The 18,985-nt window shown below is 43.8% G+C and overlaps 1 protein-coding gene across 2 annotated transcripts in view; it reads right to left on the reverse strand.

Moving 5' to 3' along the window:
* Window positions 1-18,985, reverse strand: part of mtss1 (MTSS I-BAR domain containing 1) — a 63,477-nt gene continuing 44,492 nt past the window's right edge. The window contains exons 7-14 of one of the 2 annotated variants that reach the window (XM_072451428.1): window positions 11,069-11,226; window positions 9,577-9,684; window positions 9,408-9,505; window positions 8,742-8,820; window positions 5,197-5,334; window positions 4,362-4,515; window positions 3,816-3,842; window positions 1-3,538 (exon numbers count right to left, since the gene is read on the reverse strand). In XM_072451428.1, the coding sequence (XP_072307529.1) occupies window positions 2,412-3,538; window positions 3,816-3,842; window positions 4,362-4,515; window positions 5,197-5,334; window positions 8,742-8,820; window positions 9,408-9,505; window positions 9,577-9,684; window positions 11,069-11,226 (1,889 nt within the window). In that variant the 3' untranslated portion in view covers window positions 1-2,411. The remainder of the gene's footprint in view (window positions 3,539-3,815; window positions 3,843-4,361; window positions 4,516-5,196; window positions 5,335-8,741; window positions 8,821-9,407; window positions 9,506-9,576; window positions 9,685-11,068; window positions 11,227-18,985) is intronic. The other variant, XM_072451429.1, reaches the window with a different exon arrangement.

Raw genomic sequence — 18,985 nt, forward strand, 5'->3', positions numbered from 1 at the left:
CCAGATAGTCTCCAGATAGTCTCCAGATAGTCTCCGTCACATGGACTCGATTTGTTCATGACACATTAAAGGGGCCGTGCAATGACTGATTTATAGTTTTACACCAATAGGCTCTGTGCTAGCTAGCTCAGTGTCTCAAAGCTAATGCTATCCTTTATTAAAATAAACTGCCAATTACATTTTTATATGTAAATTACTTCCATTTGTGGCATTATTTGATGCCTCCACGTAGCATTAGCGTTAGCATTGAGACACAGACCTTTATAAACAGTGACACGTTACATCTGCTGCTCACTGTTCACCTCATCTGTATTTATTCATTTTAGGTGTGACTCTACAAAACACATGGAGATGGAGTAGGACAGGAACCACGGCAACAGTGAGCTGGTCGCCTTTGTGCAGGTCGCCTTTGTGCAGAGCCAATCACACGTCTACAAAGGCACGATGCATTTCACAATCGAACTTCTGCCTGATGAAAATGTGTTCTTCTAAGAACAAAAAGAGGTCAAAAGAAAGTAAAGCAGACAGGATGCAGCGGGCCTGTCGATTGGTCAGCGCTTCCTGAAGTGGGCGGGGCTGAGAAAACACCATTGTAACAAGGATTAAAGTAAACTTTGAGTAAAACCAAATGTGTCAAAATTGGAACCTTTACCATATTCACAGGCCCATATTAAAATAAACTTTTTCTATATATGGATAACACGTTTTAATAAAAAGAAAATATATTTTTTCATTCAGAACTACATAAATCAACCAATCTTAAAAAGTTAGAATCGGTAGTTTAGTCTTGAAACCTTAATAAATGGTTGTGCCAAGCAGAGCATTAAACCATTGTCAAATAAAGATTTCGACGCACATTTAATGCTTATGTTGAAAATATATTGAATCAACCCAATAGTGTCCAATAGTGTGTCCATAGCCGGCTATGTCCACAGCATGTGGACTCGTACACGTCAAACCGCTCATGGCCTCTGATGACCTCATGTCTGATGATGTCATGGCGTTACATGTACTTTCCACAGTAACATTTGTTTTCTTTACCATTTTGTTCAATATATTCAATATATACACATTTGATTTAATCTTGGATTCAGTCTTTACAGCTAAATGAAAATGACAAGTTTACCACCTTTTCCATCAAAACAAATATCCAGATTGTCCTTTATTAGGCACGCCGAGTATTTAAGTCTGGAAGTGTCAATCAAATCCAGCCTCAGAACAAAGAAAGACCAGTTTACGTCCCGGTTTAGTCCTGACACTTCTGCTGAATGTCACGCCAGACATGGAAGTATTGGTTTAGTCCTCGTTCTGTCTTGAGTAAAAACAGAACTATTAAAATAAATAAATAAATCAACCGTATTGAGGTGTAATAAGTGGCTCAGGGTGAATAAAGCGTGCAACATCTTTCTTTACTTCACTATGTTTTACTTTGGCAGGTGAAAACTTTAAGTGCTTCAGTCTTAAACGTAGGAGCACTATATCAATGAAAATGTGACAAAATGGAACTCGTTTTGGTTTCTTTTTCAAACACATTCAACGTGCTGGACCTGATGTCTTCGTGCTCACGTCGTTCATGCGTTCCTGGTTTAGTCCTAATTAGTTTAATACATAAATTCATAAGCACTTTTCACCACTTTTCACACAAATAGTTTGCGCTGTTAGCATGCTAGTTGTTATTAGCATGCTAACAGCGCATTTTTCGGTTTCACGAACGATCATTTGTTTTTATAATTAGACGCGGACAGCACACGTTGATCTCATTTTGACCCTAAGAGCTGATTATCTGTACTTGGGCTTTAAAAAACAAACAAAAAAAACCCATATTGCACAAAACAAAAAATGGGTACAGCACGTTTACTTTTATGTGGTCCATTCTCACTATTCTTATGACACTTTGATTGGTAGAAAAGGGGTAAACATGTTTATTGTACCGTTACAGCCATAAGGGAAAGTAAATCAAATAAAACGACTCCACACAAACATGGTTCAACCACAGTGGAGTAGACCCCGCCCGCCCGGGACCGGCGGAGAGTAAACCCCTCCCGCCCGGGACCAGCGTGTCTAAAACATCAAACATACCCAAAACTGAAGCGGACAATAATCACCCTTCGACTCCTCCCACACACTGTAAAACTAGATCTGAGCAGATGTGAAATAAAAAAATATTACATTCGTTTTGGACAGGAGCAGAGAGCGATTTTGTCAACATTTTAAATAATAATTACCCGCCCACAACTTAAAAAGCACTAAAGCAAAAACAGAACAATGAACAGGTCGTCACTAGAAAAGACTCGTTCAAAACAAAATATTTATCAAAATGCAAACGATAAAGATAAAGGCGATTGAAATAAAGCACACCACTTTTTTTTTTCCAGTTTCAGTTCAAACCAGGACGACAGTCGAAAACCCGCTCACATGTGATTGACCGGTGGCGGCGGCGGCAGCATGGGGGCGGACCTGTCGTTACTTATAGTCCGCCTTAGCGTGACTTGACGAATCATCGACACCATGGATCCGGGTCTGGTCTCCCCTTGGTCTTCATCGTCTTGATCCTGGCTCTGATTGGACGACGACGGCGGCGGCGGTAATTGGGGCTCGTCGCAGACGCTCCCAACCACCGAAATGGCGCTCTCTCCCTGGGATGGCGTTGCCGGCAGGGTCTGTGTCTGGGATGGCGTTGCTGGCAGGGTCTGTGTCTGGAGGTGGTTTTGATGGAACATCTTTTGCCTTTGCTGCTGAGTTCCATTGGGATAGGCCTCGAACAGCGGCGGTTTCGGGGCGGGCATTTGCGGGTGGCTGGGGATGCTGTTGTGATACGTGTTTGCGTGTTCCTGCTGATACGATCCTTGATGAAAAACCTGTTGGAACTGAGCTTGGTTTTGCATCTGCTGCGCTTGGAAATGCTGCAGGTGATGCGGCAGCGGCGGCTTCTGCTGAACCTGCGGCGGACACTTCACTTGCGCGTACGTCGGATTTTGCTGCTGACTTTGTTGGAACTGCTTCAAGTATTGCTGTTGCTTGGCCTGGTTGTTCTCCGGTATGGTCGGGACGGGCACGGGGATCGGCATATGCCCGGGCACTAGCTGATAGTACGGCGACACGTTAGCCGAATGGTGGCTCTGCGGTAGCGCGCACAGGCTTTGGGTGGAAGTGCAGAGCTTGTTGTTCCCCATGACGCCACCGGGGGGAGCGGCGGGTAAGTTTTCGTCACTGAGTTGCGCCTTTAGCGGGACTTGCGGCGTGGAAATGGGAATGGGCACTCCTCCGCTGATGGTCCCTCGGCGGTAGGACGGTTTGGACGAGGGTTTGCGGCGGATGGTGGCCGTGTGCGAGCCGCCGATGGTCTCGCCGTCGGCCAGCAGGCTCACGGTGGAGGCGGGGCGCTTGGACTGGGCGAACTTGCGGAACTGGACGCCGAGGTCGGAGTTACGCGGGATGGTGGAGGATCGGTCAAAGTCGGACTGGCTGAAGCCGTGGTGCAGGTGGTGCAGGGAGACGGAGTCAGCGTCGCCGTGGAGAGAGATGGACTCGTAGTCGACTGAGAGGAAGAGCAAAACAGGAAGCTGGGTTAGATTTAGAGGGAGGGACAAGAAAACACAAACGCTGCTCAGTCTGTGACCGTGTTCAGAGGCCCGTTCAGGCCAAACTGAGCATGTGGAACTTGCAGTACACATTTTCAAAGGGCTTTTGTACGATTGTATTTGTACTAACACTAAAATCATACATTAAGATATCTTACAAAATGCAGACAAACAAAGGGAAAGTATTAAAAAAGGGATGGAAATGAAAGCAAGAAAACGGCAGACAAGACGTACCATAAATAAGAGGAGGTTTCTTCAGAACTGAACAGGAAGACAGGTTCAAGACAGAAAGAGGAAAGACAGGAAACGTTAGACACCACGACACGCCCAGAGACACGCCCAGAGACACGCCCAAAGACACCGAAAAGATGGGACAAATTATAATAAAAGCAGGATAAAAGCAACTGTGACTTAACTGAATATTAATGCACGAGTATAATACATTTCCTGTAATGAATATTTGATTATGTTGAGCAGGTGTATGCTGAGCCCGAGGAGAGCGCCCCCAGAGGAGAGAGCGTACCCCCAGAGGAGAGAGCGTACCCCCAGAGGAGAGCGCCCCCAGAGGAGAGCGCCCCCAGAGGAGAGAGCGCCCCCAGAGGAGAGAGCGCACCCCCAGAGGAGAGAGCGCACCCCCAGAGGAGAGCGCCCCCAGAGGAGAGCGCGCCCACAGAGGAGAGCGCCCCCAGAGGAGAGCGCGCCCACAGAGGAGAGCGCGCCCACAGAGGAGAGCGCGCCCCCAGAGGAGAGCGCCCCCAGGGGAGAGCCTGTGACACTGACCATGTGAGTGGATGGTGTCCTCGGAGCAGGACGGGGTGGTGGTCTGGGTGCTGTATCCACTGGAGCAGTGCAGAGAGTCCCTGCTGCTCCTCGAGGTGTCCGAATGAAGCGCTCCCAAAGTCAGGGCCAGCTGCTCCCGGGCCGAACACGAGGACTGACCACAAACAAACAAACACGTACAGTTACTGTAAGTCTACGGTAACACGGGAAGTTCAAATACAGGCAGCCTTCTGTCAGGCGTGGCCCCCATAAGAAGTGATGGGCAGATATATATATATAGCAATATATTCATACGGACAGAAGGTATCGTAAAGTATTGATACTCTCAAATACCGTTTAGTGCCTGAGACCAGGAAGTAACAGGCCAGCTTCAAATGTTTATGAGATTCTCGAGAGCAACTAAAGGTGCTCGAGAGCAACTAAAGGTGCTCGAGAGCAGGGTTAGACTAATCCTTGAAATTTTAGTTCTGTTCAAGTTGGAGAAAATAATGATTGCAAAGGAAACATGTTGATAGTGTTTCATTTGAAAACACTATGGTGACCCTTGCCATAGTAGTACTGTGCGTCAGTACTACTATGGCAGTACTACTATGTCAGTACTACTATGTCAGTACTACTATGGCAGTACTACTATGTCAGCACTATGTCAGTACTACTATGGCAGTACTACTATGTCAGCACTACTAAGTCAGTACTACTAAGTCAGTACTACTATGTCAGTACTAATAAGTCAGTACTGCTAAGTCAGTACTGCTAAGTCAGTACTCTGTCATCCCTGGCCCCGCCCATCACTGCTCAGGTGTGAGTACTTGAACAGGTGTATTCTGTGATGCACCTTCCCAGAGGCAGACATGGCCCGGGCCCTCTCTCCTGGATGGCTGTACGCGTTGTGGGGAGGAGCCAGCAAGCCGTTTTCTGTGGCCACACCCCCTTCTCCAGTGGAACACAGCTGATTGGTTGAACCCATTGAGTCCTGGAAGAAGACAGCCAATCAGACACAAGTAGTAGCACTTCCTAAATGCTTTGCCATTAGCAATGCTGTTAAGTACTTTAGCAACATTACTAAAGTGCTGTGATTATACTGGATTTACAGGATTGTTCTTCAAATGTAAACTTTTTAACAACCTAATAACATTTGTTTCCTGACCGATAATACACATTTACATTATTAACATGTTTCCATCGAGACAAAAATAAAACAAACAAACAAAAGTGATGTTCCACACAATAAAACAAAGGGAAAATGCCACAGCAAAAAAGATGCAAATATGAAAGGATAAAATATTTCAAACACAGATGTTTGTTTTGGCTCCGGTGAGATGAAACCAGATGAAACTAGATGCAACTGGATGAAACTAGATGCAACTAGATGCAACTAGAAGAAACTAGAAGAAACTAGAAGAAACTAGATGAAACTAGATGAAACTAGATGAAACTAGATGAAACTAGATGAAACTAGATGAAACTAGATGAAACCAGATGAAACCAGATGAAACCAGATGAAACCAGATGAAACCAGATAAAACCAGATGAAACTAGATGAAACTAGATGAAACTAGATGAAACTAGATGAAACTAGATGAAACCAGATGAAACCAGATGAAACCAGATGAAACCAGATGAAACCGGATGCAACTGGATGGAACTGGATGCAACTAGATGAAACTAGATGAAACTAGATGAAACCAGATGAAACCAGATGCAACTAGATGCAACTAGAAGAAACTAGAAGAAACTAGAATAAACCAGATGAAACCAGATAAAACTAGATGCAACTAGATGCAACTGGATGCAACTGGATGCAACTAGATGAAACTAGATGAAACTAGATGAAACCAGATGAAACCAGATGAAACTAGATGAAACTAGATGAAACCAGATGAAACCAGATGAAACCAGATGAAACCAGATGAAACCAGATGAAACTAGATGCAACTGGATGCAACTAGATGCAACCAGATGAAACCAGATGAAACTAGATGAAACTGAAACATTTAAAAGTTTTGTTTTGAAAAAGGAAAAAAGGCAGCACTATGAGATGAGGTCACATGACACGACGGTGGGGGATTGTGGGTAAGTGTCCTCACGGCGGCCGTGTCCCTGCGGCTATAGCGGCGGTCGCCCTGGCGACCGGAGGCGGCGGCGCGGGCAAAGCGGCGGTCGCCCTGGTAACTGTAGGTGCGGCGGGCGTTGCCGTGGCGGGAGGGGGAGTTCCCTTCGCTGAGGGAGCGGCCCGACTCGCAGCCAATCAGGAGGAAGGGGGAGGAGCTTCGCTGAGTGAGGAGAGTGCAGGCTTTTATTGTGAAGGGCACTTGGGTGGAAGTTACGTTTAAGACCGCTCCAGGCACTGCGAGCGGTCAGAGCAACGGTCAAACTGTATCCGGTCGTCTCGGACAGTCCCAGAGCAACAAAACCTCCCTCTTCCACCTCAAATACTCAGATTTAAGTTTGAACATAGTTGGAAGTACAATAAGTGACAATCAAAGGGCAGGTTTGCAGGGAACTAGGCATGTCACGAGAGGCACAGTTAGGGCGGCACAGCAGGCGCAAAAGTCAGATGGGAATTTTCAAAAATAAAAAAAAAGCTTAAAAACACATTTTTTTCCAGATTAGTTATTGATCTTTATATAAACATTTCTTTCTCATTTGAACAGATAAACATGCTATTTTATCATATAATGTGTTGGTGATTTGTTATGTTCATTTGTTTTGAGCTCAAAGACGTGATCGTGTGAGCTCAGATGTTTAAGGCCAAATAGAACACCACGTGACATAAACAATGATGTCTAAAATGGCTTCCTCATAAAGCTCTGGTCGTCGACCTACAGAAGTGTAAAGACCACCTTCAGACGTGTAAAGACCATGTGTAAAGACCACCTTCAGAAGTGTAAAGACCACCTTCAGACGTGTAAAGACCACCTTCAGACGTGTAAAGACTTCAGAAGTGTAAAGACCACCTTCAGAAGTGTAAAGACCATGTGTAAAGACCACCTTCAGAAGTGTAAAGATCACCTTCAGAAGTGTAAAGACCACCTTCAGAAGTGTAAAGACCACAAGACCACTTTCAGAAGTGTAAAGACCACAAGACCACCTTCAGAAGTGTAAAGACCACCTTCAGAAGTGTAAATACCACCTTCAGAAGTGTAAATACCACCTTCAGACGTGTAAAGACTTCAGAAGTGTAAAGACCACCTTCAGAAGTGTGAAGACCACCTTCAGAAGTGTAAAGACCACAAGACCACCTTCAGAAGTGTAAGGACCACCTTCAGAAGTGTAAAGACCACCTTCAGAAGTGTAAAGACCACCTTCAGAAGTGTAAAGACCATGTGTAAAGACCACCTTCAGAAGTGTAAAGATCACGTTCAGAAGTGTAAAGACCACCTTCAGAAGTGTAAAGACCATGTTTAAAGACCACCTTCAGAAGTGTAAAGATCACGTTCAGAAGTGTAAAGACCACCTTCAGAAGTGTAAAGATCACCTTCAGAAGTGTAAAGATCACGTTCAGAAGTGTAAAGACCACCTTCAGAAGTGTAAAGACCACCTTCAGAAGTGTAAAGATCACGTTCAGAAGTGTAAAGATCACCTTCAGAAGTGTAAAGATCACCTTCAGAAGTGTAAAGATCACCTTCAGAAGTGTAAAGATCACGTTCAGAAGTGTAAAGATCACCTTCAGAAGTGTAAAGACCACCTTCAGAAGTGTAAAGATCACGTTCAGAAGTGTAAAGACCACCTTCAGAAGTGTAAAGACCACAAGACCACTTTCAGACGTGTAAAGACCACAAGACCACTTTCAGACGTGTAAAGACCACCTTCAGAAGTGTAAAGACCACAAGACCACTTTCAGACGTGTAAAGACCACAAGACCACTTTCAGACGTGTAAAGACCACCTTCAGAAGTGTTCATTCCCATAAACTCTTGTGAATTCCAGATAATTCTCATGGAAATGTACCAAATTTGCAGCGCTTATTACAATATCGACCAAACGCTCAATAAATAACAGACAGAATAATCTTGTTTTGGAAGTCAATAGTACATTTTCTTTGCATTTGTGGCATTGATTTATTCTCTTTTAGTGCCAGGATAAGATTTGAGCTGTAGCAGGTTGAATAAGTCACTTCTACACTTCATTAAATATATTGTTGCCTTTAAACATTATTGTACATTTAGAAACGGGTTGAGTGGTGTTTTCCTGCTTTAGGATTATTGTAGGTGACGTAGAATAGTCTCAATATTTATCGTGATGTCTTTGTGTAGTAATACATTGCACTTCAAATCGATTTTAGCGACAGGCTAACAGGCTAACGGTGAACTCCAGAGTGTCATAATGTGGAGAATGTGTGTTGAAAATGTAGGAGGGGTGAGGAGTGTTTAGTGATTACCTGGACGTGAAGGCCGTCCACTGCACCGCTGATGGAGTCCAGAGAGGGGACGTGCCTCACTGACCCACACTGGTAATTACTGAGGGGATTAAGAAAGGAAGAGGGTCAGGACAGGGGGACGGACAGAGCAGCGTGTGAGGACATGTTGGGGGACGGTTCATGTTTAAATGTCGTATGTCGTTAGTATTTTATCTTCATTTTGTTGGCGTGTACCTCACTATCGTTTTTTTGTTCTGTTCGTTTAATACGTTTAAATCTTTTTATACATATTTAAATTATTAAAAACAAAAAAACATAATTATAAGTATTTGAATAAAAACAAATAATACATATTTAAATAATTTACATTTTTAAAGTTGAAGCCATGAATATTCCTAAATATTCAAATAAAATTATATTAAAAAAAAAGAAATAAATAAGTCCAGTTCCTGACAACAATTTCTTAGTCAAATAAAGATCAGGCCCAAGGTTATTCACACACTGTATGTTTAGTCTGGGTTTAATGCTTTTGACCGTGTAAAAAAAGGGACTATTATATATTTCTTAATCAAAAACAAACCAGAATCTTATTTTAAATGTATCTTTTGTGGGATGATGAAAGCCAAACCAAATATCTAATAAAAGATGCTTCCGGAGTGTCTCATTTCACCTTCAAAAGTCTCTCACCTGCTGATGCTGCTCTTCCGAGACAAAGAGCTGCTGGGAGAAGCTGGAGGCGTCTGATACGTGTAGTTAAAGTCTGAACCTTTTAAGTCCAAAATCACCTGGAAATTAAAAATAAAAAACAATCAAACATGTAAAATGCTGGGCGAAACGAGCCTGAACTGTTGTGTACCTGTTCGCTGGCCGGGGGCAGTTTGTGTGGCTCTGCGGTCAGGCTGCCGAGGTCTTCTAGAAGGGTCTGCAGATGGGTCACCTCGCCGAGCATGTTGATCTCGTGGTCCTACGAGACGAATCACAAATCATACAGTCGTTACTATTCATTTTGATTCAGTTCATCTCTCAGTCATCTCGCTTATGGGTTTCAGAAGAAGTGACTCAGTGTGTGACGTGTGGGACCAGCACAGGCTTGAGCATGAAGCTGCATTAAAGCCGCAAGATAAAAGAGCGCCAGGAAGTGGTATTCATTGCGCCTCTGCTGGCCAATAGTGAAAAATACACAATATCTGCAATGTATTTTTTTCATGGCGTCTCGAGGAGAATATAACCCATGAGTTTCAAACTAATCAGACAATGTTGAGTTTTTCACACAATGGGTAGGGGGCGCTATAGAGTAGATTTGTTACATGGGTATTAGTCGGTGTAATCCCTCATTCGTCCAGGCGTGTTCCATAGTAGAAAAAGCTTCAGTTTTAGTCATCTGGACTCAGTTTGAAAAAATAGACGTTTCGACTCTCATCCAAGAGTCATTGTCAATAAAAGAATTTAGACGCTAATCAGGTACTCAGGGTGGTTGAGCCAGGGTCTCACAAAGACAAAGAGGTTTCTAATAGCCCATTAAGATTCTGAATAGGCTAGCTCGGTAGATACAAGGGGGAAGTTTCTGTTGAAACAAACAACTCTTTCTACTTCAGGAAGGCTCCTCCCAATGGGCGGGTCTTACCACAGAACAGTATTAATATCGGAGTTCTCGATCTAAATTCTTTTATTGACAATGACTCTTGGATGTGAGTCGAAACGTCTATTTTTTCAAACTGAGTCCAGATGACTGCAACTGAAGCTTTTTCTACTACATGGGTATTAATTATTTCCAATCAGACCATAAAAACACATTAGTGAGTGAAATATGAGCTCCGCAGATCAATTCCATTAGGCGTGATTTGTCCTTGATAAAGATTTAGCCTTTTTTTGAGGGCGTGTTACGCAGGGACAGTAAGGCAGGGGGTTCCAAACTTTTTTCACCGAGAGTCGCATTTTGAAACTTCTATGGAGCAGAGGGCCACAAACAACCCGACAATGTTGAATTTGAAAGTGAATACTTAAAAATGTTGCATTTGGCATTGTTCGATGAGCATCCACACCTTTATTAATACTTGGAACATTAATAATAGGTTATTATCACATAGAAAATGCTTGGATTTTTCCAATTTTACAGTAAAAAGTACTGGTACTACTTTTTGTTGTTTGGGCCAACTTAGCATGAAGCTGGAGGGCCAACAAAAATTGGTCTGCGGGCCACATTTGGCCCCTGGGCCTTAGTTTGGACATGCCTGCCGTAAAGAATCTAAAAAAAAATGATTGTAACTATTCATTTTGATTCAGTTAACTTCTCAGTCATCTCACTTATGGGTTTCAGAAGAGGTAAATAAGTGTGTGAGGTGTGGTACCAGCACAGGCTTGAGCATGGTGACGAAGCCGCAGTATCTGGAGCGCTCTTCGATCAGCGCTTTACAGACGGCCCTCTTCTCCGTCTCCTCCAGGACAGCGTACCGCACGTTCACGTCCTGTAAGGCGCTGTCCAGCTGGCCCCGGGCCTCGCCTTTACCTGAACACACACAAGACTCAGAGCTTAGACAGAAGCAGGACACAAGACACATGCAGGAAAACACCGTCTATGCAAATGATTCTGACGTGTGACGTGAACATGACTCTAGTCCAGACCTGGGCATTTGTGGCCCCAGAGGCAAGATGTGGCCCTTGGCATGTTTCAATCCGGCCCCTAGCAAGATTTTAGTTTCTATTTTTTTTTAACTGTCTGTAACATCTATCTGCACTTATACCCTTAATAAAGATGACGTCAAAATAATGAAAAAGTTGATTCAATAGCCTATATTTTACCGAAAAGTGATATTTTATTTTTTATATGGTATTTCACATTTGATTTATTTCATTTTTCACACCAGTGATCGGCCCTCCGCTACTTGCCTAGATTCGAATATGGCCCTCGGAGGAAAAATAATTGCACACCCCTGGTCTAGTCTCTACTTAAGCTTTAATCAGTCCATTTGATTGGCTTTGATCATACACGAGTACATGATGTGAAGTTCATTTCTGGCATTATCACTTTAAATCTCCTCTGATTTTCTTCCTCCTGAATTCAACAATAGTGCACAAACACGTCTGCTTTAAATCACAGTATTAGGAATGAAGTTGTATTCCATTTCTATTTTTAACAAAAACTCTGGGTCAAACACGTCATTATGAAACACTCGTTTAGGTCGCTCCTCAGCACACGCTCAAATATCTCAAACAAACATTGAGAGGGACTTTTGGGTGTGGCCCGGTGGTGGAGTGGTTACGGAGGCAGCACATATGCCAGGCTCCATGTGCAGCCAGTCGCAGTGTCGTGAGTTTGTAATCCTGACTCCGACACTTTACTGTATGTCCTCCCTTCTCTCTTCTCCCCACTTCACACTCAGCTGTCTAATAAAGCCTTCCAAAACAATCTTTTAAGACAAAAAAAAAGCAAATGACTTTATAAAAGACGAAATGTCCAGATGACAACAAACTGAATCTTTTTCTACGAGAAAATTAAAAGTTACAAACAAAATGCTTGTGAAAAGACTTCCTTACACTTGTTGTAGAACTTTTGCAACAAAGGTGAGTTAAAAAGGCGTTACCCAAGTTTTATGGGTCAAAATCAAAGCTGCACTACCCGATTTTCAAATATTTCAAATGTATATATAGCTAATATTTTATTATGATATGTAGATCGAGCACAGTGGTCTGATTTTACCATATATTCTATTGAAGAAAACACAAAATGTACTCTTAAAGGTGGTATGGACGATTTTTTTCAGCAATTTTTTTATCATATTTCCTCGTGGCGTGGATAAATCATTTGTCCTGCCACGTATCAATCATAAAACGCACCTGTCGCTCACCTGCAGCCGCGTCAGGCTCGTCCACACGTTTCCGCGTGCCTAAGCGCATGGATCTATCATAATATAGTTCCCTCAGTGTACGGGGCAAAATGAAGACGGAGAAAGACAGTTCGAGCTGACGCAGAAGTGGACAGAAATCTACGGGAGACGAGCGATGATGTGATCCGTTGAGCTAATAAACAAACGCACGTGTGTGTTGTATCAGTCCACACGGGGGAGTGGCATGTGCACTTCCGCCTGCGTTCTCAAATCGCCGAAAAATCGTCCATACCGCCTTTAAGAAACAAGTCCTGCCTAACTGAAAGACATTAGGTGCATGGAGTGGAAGTGACCAGCAGATGGCAGCACAACCAGCCACACGTCCACATTAGTTTGACCTCTTTCTCCTCTAAACAGTCTCCATCGCTCCAGCTGATAATGGAACAAACATGGGCAAACACGCTCAGCTCAATAACTAAGATATGAGTATATTCAGCTGCAGCTCATGATGGAGCAACGTTTTGTGCACAAGATCATTGCAAAACAAAATAATCCAACATTTATGAGCAAATGTGCAGCAGTCGTGTTGTGAAGTTTCTGTTGGTCCTTTTTGCTCGATTTATTGCATTTTGGGCCGAGTCGATCGCGTCTATGTTCCCACGTGTGACTTTCCATCGATGTTCAGGGGTAAAAAATGCCAGAGTTGTGGCAGAAAACCATGAATAAAAATAATAAGAAACTGGGCAAAAACAATAGCTCTTGCCATTTTATGGCTCGAGCTAATAACAGTGTCTTTAGATATAAAGCACTGTAAACAAATCAACAAGACACAGAGTAACATTTCCATGGAAACGAGCTGGTGCTGGAGCCTCCACCAAAACAGTTACATTAGACTGAGTCCCTGTCCGGGGCCCGGCTGAGTCCCTGTCCGGGGCCCGGCTGAGTCCGGCCCGGCTGAGTCCCTGTGCGGGGCCCGGCTGAGTCCCTGTCCGGGGCCCGGCTGAGTCCCTGTCCGGGGCCCGGCTGAGTCCCTGTGCGGGGCCCGGCTGAGTCCCTGTGCGGGGCCCGGCTGAGTCCCTGTGCGGGGCCCGGCTGAGTCCCTGTCCGGGGCCCGGCTGAGTCCCTGTGCGGGGCCCGGCTGAGTCCCTGTGCGGGGCCTGGCTCTGGGGCCAGAGGAAGAACGCTGCTACAGAAGCAACCCACGTCACCCAAACATAACTTAATCAAATCTACATGAATTATACTTTGTTATCACGAGGCCGATCTGCAATTCACAAAAAGACATGGAGTAATTTTAGTTTGTGCTGAGAGAGAGTTTAAATCCTGTAAGACTAATGACACTTTTGGTCAATTATTTCGGGAGAGTTTTTAACTGAAAGATCCACGTTCATGAACTCTTTCCTAAAAAACATTTACTTGTTTTTGGAACGACAAAATAAAATCGAATCGAAAATTGATCAATCAATATTTCTTTATCGCCCAGCCCTAAGAAATGGATCTATTGACTGCATTTTTCTAATAATTACAACCAAGTACAGGGATGTGGGCAGGGATAGGGGGTAGGTGAAACCATGAATTTTGTCAGGGTATACAGGATGAACTCAAACCTGCAAGAATCAACCACAAGACAACTTTGAGCAAACACTGTTGTAACGTGATGAAAAGCTCATTAAAGTTGATTTTGCATCATACGTCCCCTTTAAGTTTCACCTAAAAAGTTTTTCTAAAGTGTATCGTAGGATTTAAGCGGTGGAAAACAGCTGTAGGCACATGTGAGTCTGGTTCAGGTAAGTTTCCACACACGCACGCACACGCGCACACACACGCGCGCAGGCAGGAGGAGGAGAGCTGGAGTTCACACCAGGAACAACCACCTTCTGTGCGGCTTCAGACAGGAGTCACAGAGGCCTTGGTGGGCTTCAGGAGTCACAGAGGCCTTGGTGGGCTTCAGGAGTCACAGAGGCCTTGGTGGGCTTCAGGAGTCACAGAGGCCTTGGTGGGCTTCAGGAGTCACAGAGGCCTTGGTGGGCTTCAGGAGTCACAGAGGCCTTGGTGGGCTTCAGGAGTCACAGAGGCCTTGGTGGGCTTCAGGGTTGAGAACAGGCAGGGGCGGCATATCGTCAAAGATAGTCAAAATATTGAGTGAACAAGGGGTGGGCGATGCCCCAAGTAGAGGAGTTCAAGTATCTCGGGGTCTTGATGGAGTGTGAGATTGACAGTTGGATTGATGCAGCAGCTGCATCGACTGTTGTGGTGAAGAAGGAGCAGAGTCCAAAGACAAAGCTCTCTATTTACCGGTCGGTCTACGTTCCTGACCTCACCTATGGTCATGAGCTTTGGGTAATGACCCAAAGGACAAGATCGCGGATACAAGCGGTCGAAATGAGTTTCCTCCGCCGGGTGGCTGGGCACTCCCTTGGAGATAGAGGAGGCGCTCAGAGTAGAGCCGCTGCTCCTCCAGCATCTGTTCCAGAGCCTCCTGGGGGCCTCCCTGAGGAGGTGTTTCGGGCATGTCCCACCGGGAAGAGGCCCCGGGGAAGATCCAGGACACGCTGGAGGGACTATACTTTACGAGACATAAAGTACAGTATTATTAGATGCAGACAGCGCACAGCAGTCTCACTTTTTCCTCATAGGATTACTTAGTCACCAAAATTAAACTATGAATTTGTGTCATGAAACATTTCAGAAACCTTCACAACTCCTTCAATGGATGAAATATGAAATAATGAAATAACAATCACACGGCGGTCAAATCTGTCATTAGCCTCCGTTAGCTACAACGAGTATTCATTAGACACTTTCACAGCACTAAACCAGTTTGTTAGCATTCCTCAGCGCAAGGTAACACTAGCCTCGGGCCGAGTTAAATCAGTCCCACACCAGCGGAATTATGGGTATTTTCTCCGTGTGCGTGTATGCTAGCTCACAGCCCACACGGATCAGAATACTGACTTCAGCGGCGTGTAGGAGGCTAGCCAAGTGTCCCATAGGCAGAAACAAGTCAAAGCCCACATGTAATGGCTGTGCTGACGACCCGCTTGGCCAGATTTAAAAGATCACGTCGGCTTTGATCCATTCAGAGGATTAACATTAGTATTATTATTATTATTCGCGTGACAGTCGCTGTCACGTCAGTAGCAGCAATTATTATAGCCGGTCTTACAGAAAAAATACTTATGTCGGAGTACAGTTGACTCTACAGTGCACTTCCCATGTCTCACAAGTTGATGCGACCCATGTGATAGAGGGCGCCATTACGACAGGGAAGAAGCAGCGGCGGTAATGAACGGCAACGAGCCTGGCCGCTGTGTGACGGACCAATGGCAGCGCAGCGTTGTGGATTAGGTTCCTCCTTTTGACTTCTGCCCAAACAAACACGGCAACACAGACAGACTTTGGCCACTTTGATCAGATTCACAGACTCTCTGTTTTTTAAAAAGCTGCACACAGAAGCACTTTGAGTATTTGAGGAGAAGTCTGTGCTTTCCTCTGACTGGATTTAACAACAACAACAACAAGTTTCACTCTCAGCATCGTCCAATCAGATTCAGTTCAGTTAGACATTTCCCGACGGTTTTCAGCAAGAGCCTGTCCAGATTTATATTGTGTAAAACTCATACATTAAACTGAAACAAGTACATTGTTACGCCCCTAATACTTTTGACAAAATATTGCCAAGCCTATGCCTTTGATGCCTCTGCCTTTGATGTCTATCTTGTCTGGACAACGGTTCTATTGGTCAAAAATAACACTGCTGCATAAGTTCGCTTGGTTTTTGTCTTTGGGTCAGAAAATCTCCAAAACTACAACTAAAATACACTTGTTTTTCAGAAGAGATGAACCATATGGGTTTTCATGTTCGATGACACGTTTTTTTTAAATCAACAGCAAACAAGCTCTACTGATTTACATAGAGATCGACCGATATGGCTCTTATTATGGTCGATGAAGACACTGATTAGGATCCAGAGAAACCGATGGTGACTCTTGAATACTCCACATATCACATCATTTACTACAAACTCCTTCACAGCTCACTTTGGCTATAAACTAGTTATAAGAGCAGTGTACTCTCATTTTACAGTGTCTTCTTTTCAGGCGTATGTTTTGGCCATCTGCCGCCATTTTGGTTCTAGTTGCCAATCTAAACTTCAAGGAAACACGCATTAGCTACATTAGCTAACCCAGGTTGGAAGTATTACATCTGTATGATGAGCTTTCAGTTCTTAGATTGATAACCTTGTTAAAAAGCCATTGAAAAAAAAATGTCAAAAACCTTTCTTTAGGCAGATGTTTGGCCCACACAAAATATCGACCTCAAATGGCGATTTCAGGACGACACAAAAGTTGAAATAGGGGTCTGTCTTTTTTTATCACCCAATGATTTTTACAGAATAGTGAAAGATCATACAAAATCATCAGTCGTTTTCAGTAAATAATCGTTCAATAGTGTTTTTTCACAACAATCGCAGCACTAAAATGACATATCGTGAGTGAAATGTAGTTCGCTTCCTGCATTTCCTTTGGCCGGTCAGTCCGATGCTAAACGTGCTAAATGTGTCTCTAGTTCTACGAGGAGGACCGGACCCCTCAACCCTCTGCCTCCTCCTCCTGACTCAGCTCTCGTCCATGTGGTCGGTTGTTCTCGGTTGTTGTCGGTTGTTCAGACTCCCGGCAGATGGATAATTATAGAGTGCAGGCCTGATACACAGGGAAAAGTTGTGTCTGACTCACTGTGTCATTACAAACAGCCTGGTCTACGGCTCCTCGCTCTGAAGTGTTTACAGAGGACTAAAACCACTGCCAGCTACAAAGACGCCTAAAGAATAAGAGAAGATTCCATTTTTGAAAAACCAACCTTTTAGAGGTAAAAAAAATCAGAATAAGTTTTACATACTTTTGGCCTTTGTGTCAGGGCTGCGCAAAAAATTCAATTTGAATCAAGATCGAGCTTCAGTTATTGGTAAATGTCAATGATCAGCGTTTGTCTTGATGATCACGCTGTCTACACAAGGCTCTGGCAGTAAAAGCTTGTGGTTTGGAGCGGAAATCAGACTTTAGAAGACATTTGACAACCTTTTGTGTTCAATTGCAATTATTTAAAGTCTGTATTGTTCATACTCAGGAAATCAATATAGAAAGCCATTTGAGCAATGCATTATCTGCATTCTGTATCTACCTCTGTATCTACCTGCGTTGCACCAATGAAATTTCCCCATGTGGGACAATAAAGGAATATCTTATTAATGCGTCTTTTAGAGTTTGAACAACTTTTAACGCTTCTTTCCTGGTCTGTTATTCATCGGCAATACTTTGAGCGTGTCGCAGATCGAACACACTTCAAAACAAGAGCGCTTAATAGACTTTATTATTATCAGTGTATTTATATAGAGCTTTTCCACCGCCGAGGCCCTCAAAGCACTTTACTAGTCAATGTGGGGGAAGAAGTGTCTTGCGTAAGGACACAACGACATTTCCTCTAGCGCCCCCCTGTGGCACCTGGTGTTCCAGCGGTCTCCCAGCTGCACATCTGCGTTGGCAGGTGTGGCCATAGTTACTCGTGATAGACCTGCAGAACGTAGCTAATGGGTTTTTATGCTGAGTGGAAATAATTAATACCCATGTAACAAATTGACTCTATAGCGCCCCCTACCCATTGTGTAAAAAACTCAACATTGTCTGATTTGTCTGTTATATTCTCCTCGAGACGCTATGAAAAAAAGTGCACTGCAGATATTGTGTATTTTCACTATTGGCCAGCAGGGGTGCAATGAATGCCTTCACTTCCTCTTCCTCTTTTATTTTGATGGAACATTTCCTCTCGTGCTGTGGTCTTGGAATTAGCGTTAGCATCAGCATTAGCGGCGGGTCTCTGTTGCTAGGTGACGGAGGTACAGGGAGGAGGGGGTTTAAATAAAAAGTCTAAAGAATCAAGCCTAAAGAATTCTAATGCTAATGCTAATGCTAATACCGCGGCACGAGAGGAAATGTTACACTGGAGGCTTCAGCACAGACGCTGCATTCGATCTAAAAAATCACTGTTAATTTAGTTGCATCAAGTACAAATGAACAAATGCATAGTTTAATTAGCATAATTTTAAAATATGATGACTTTTAGATTATTTCAGACGGAAGAATATATGCCACAAAACGAGAAGTTATCCGACTCAATCTACAGAAAACATTGTGCGTGAGGTTTTAGTAACGTACAGCGCACGGCAGGGCATTAGGGGCTTGTCAAAAGAATTCAAAATCAGGATCAAAACTAGACACTCATTTGTATCGATGCAAAAATATTAAGATTAAAACCATTAAACTCGCAATATTTATCATATTCCAACTACTGCTTCAGCTTCCAAACAAGAGCCAAACATATGACCAGAGGTGTGTCTCGTCCCACCAGATGGTTACACTCCAGTTCCTGGTTCTGACGTGTGC

Source organism: Eucyclogobius newberryi, unplaced genomic scaffold (assembly GCF_026437365.1).
Source record: "Eucyclogobius newberryi isolate DKJ021-1_F unplaced genomic scaffold, fEucNew1.0.hap1 SCAF_19, whole genome shotgun sequence".
NCBI classification, from domain to species: Eukaryota; Metazoa; Chordata; class Actinopteri; order Gobiiformes; family Gobiidae; genus Eucyclogobius; species Eucyclogobius newberryi.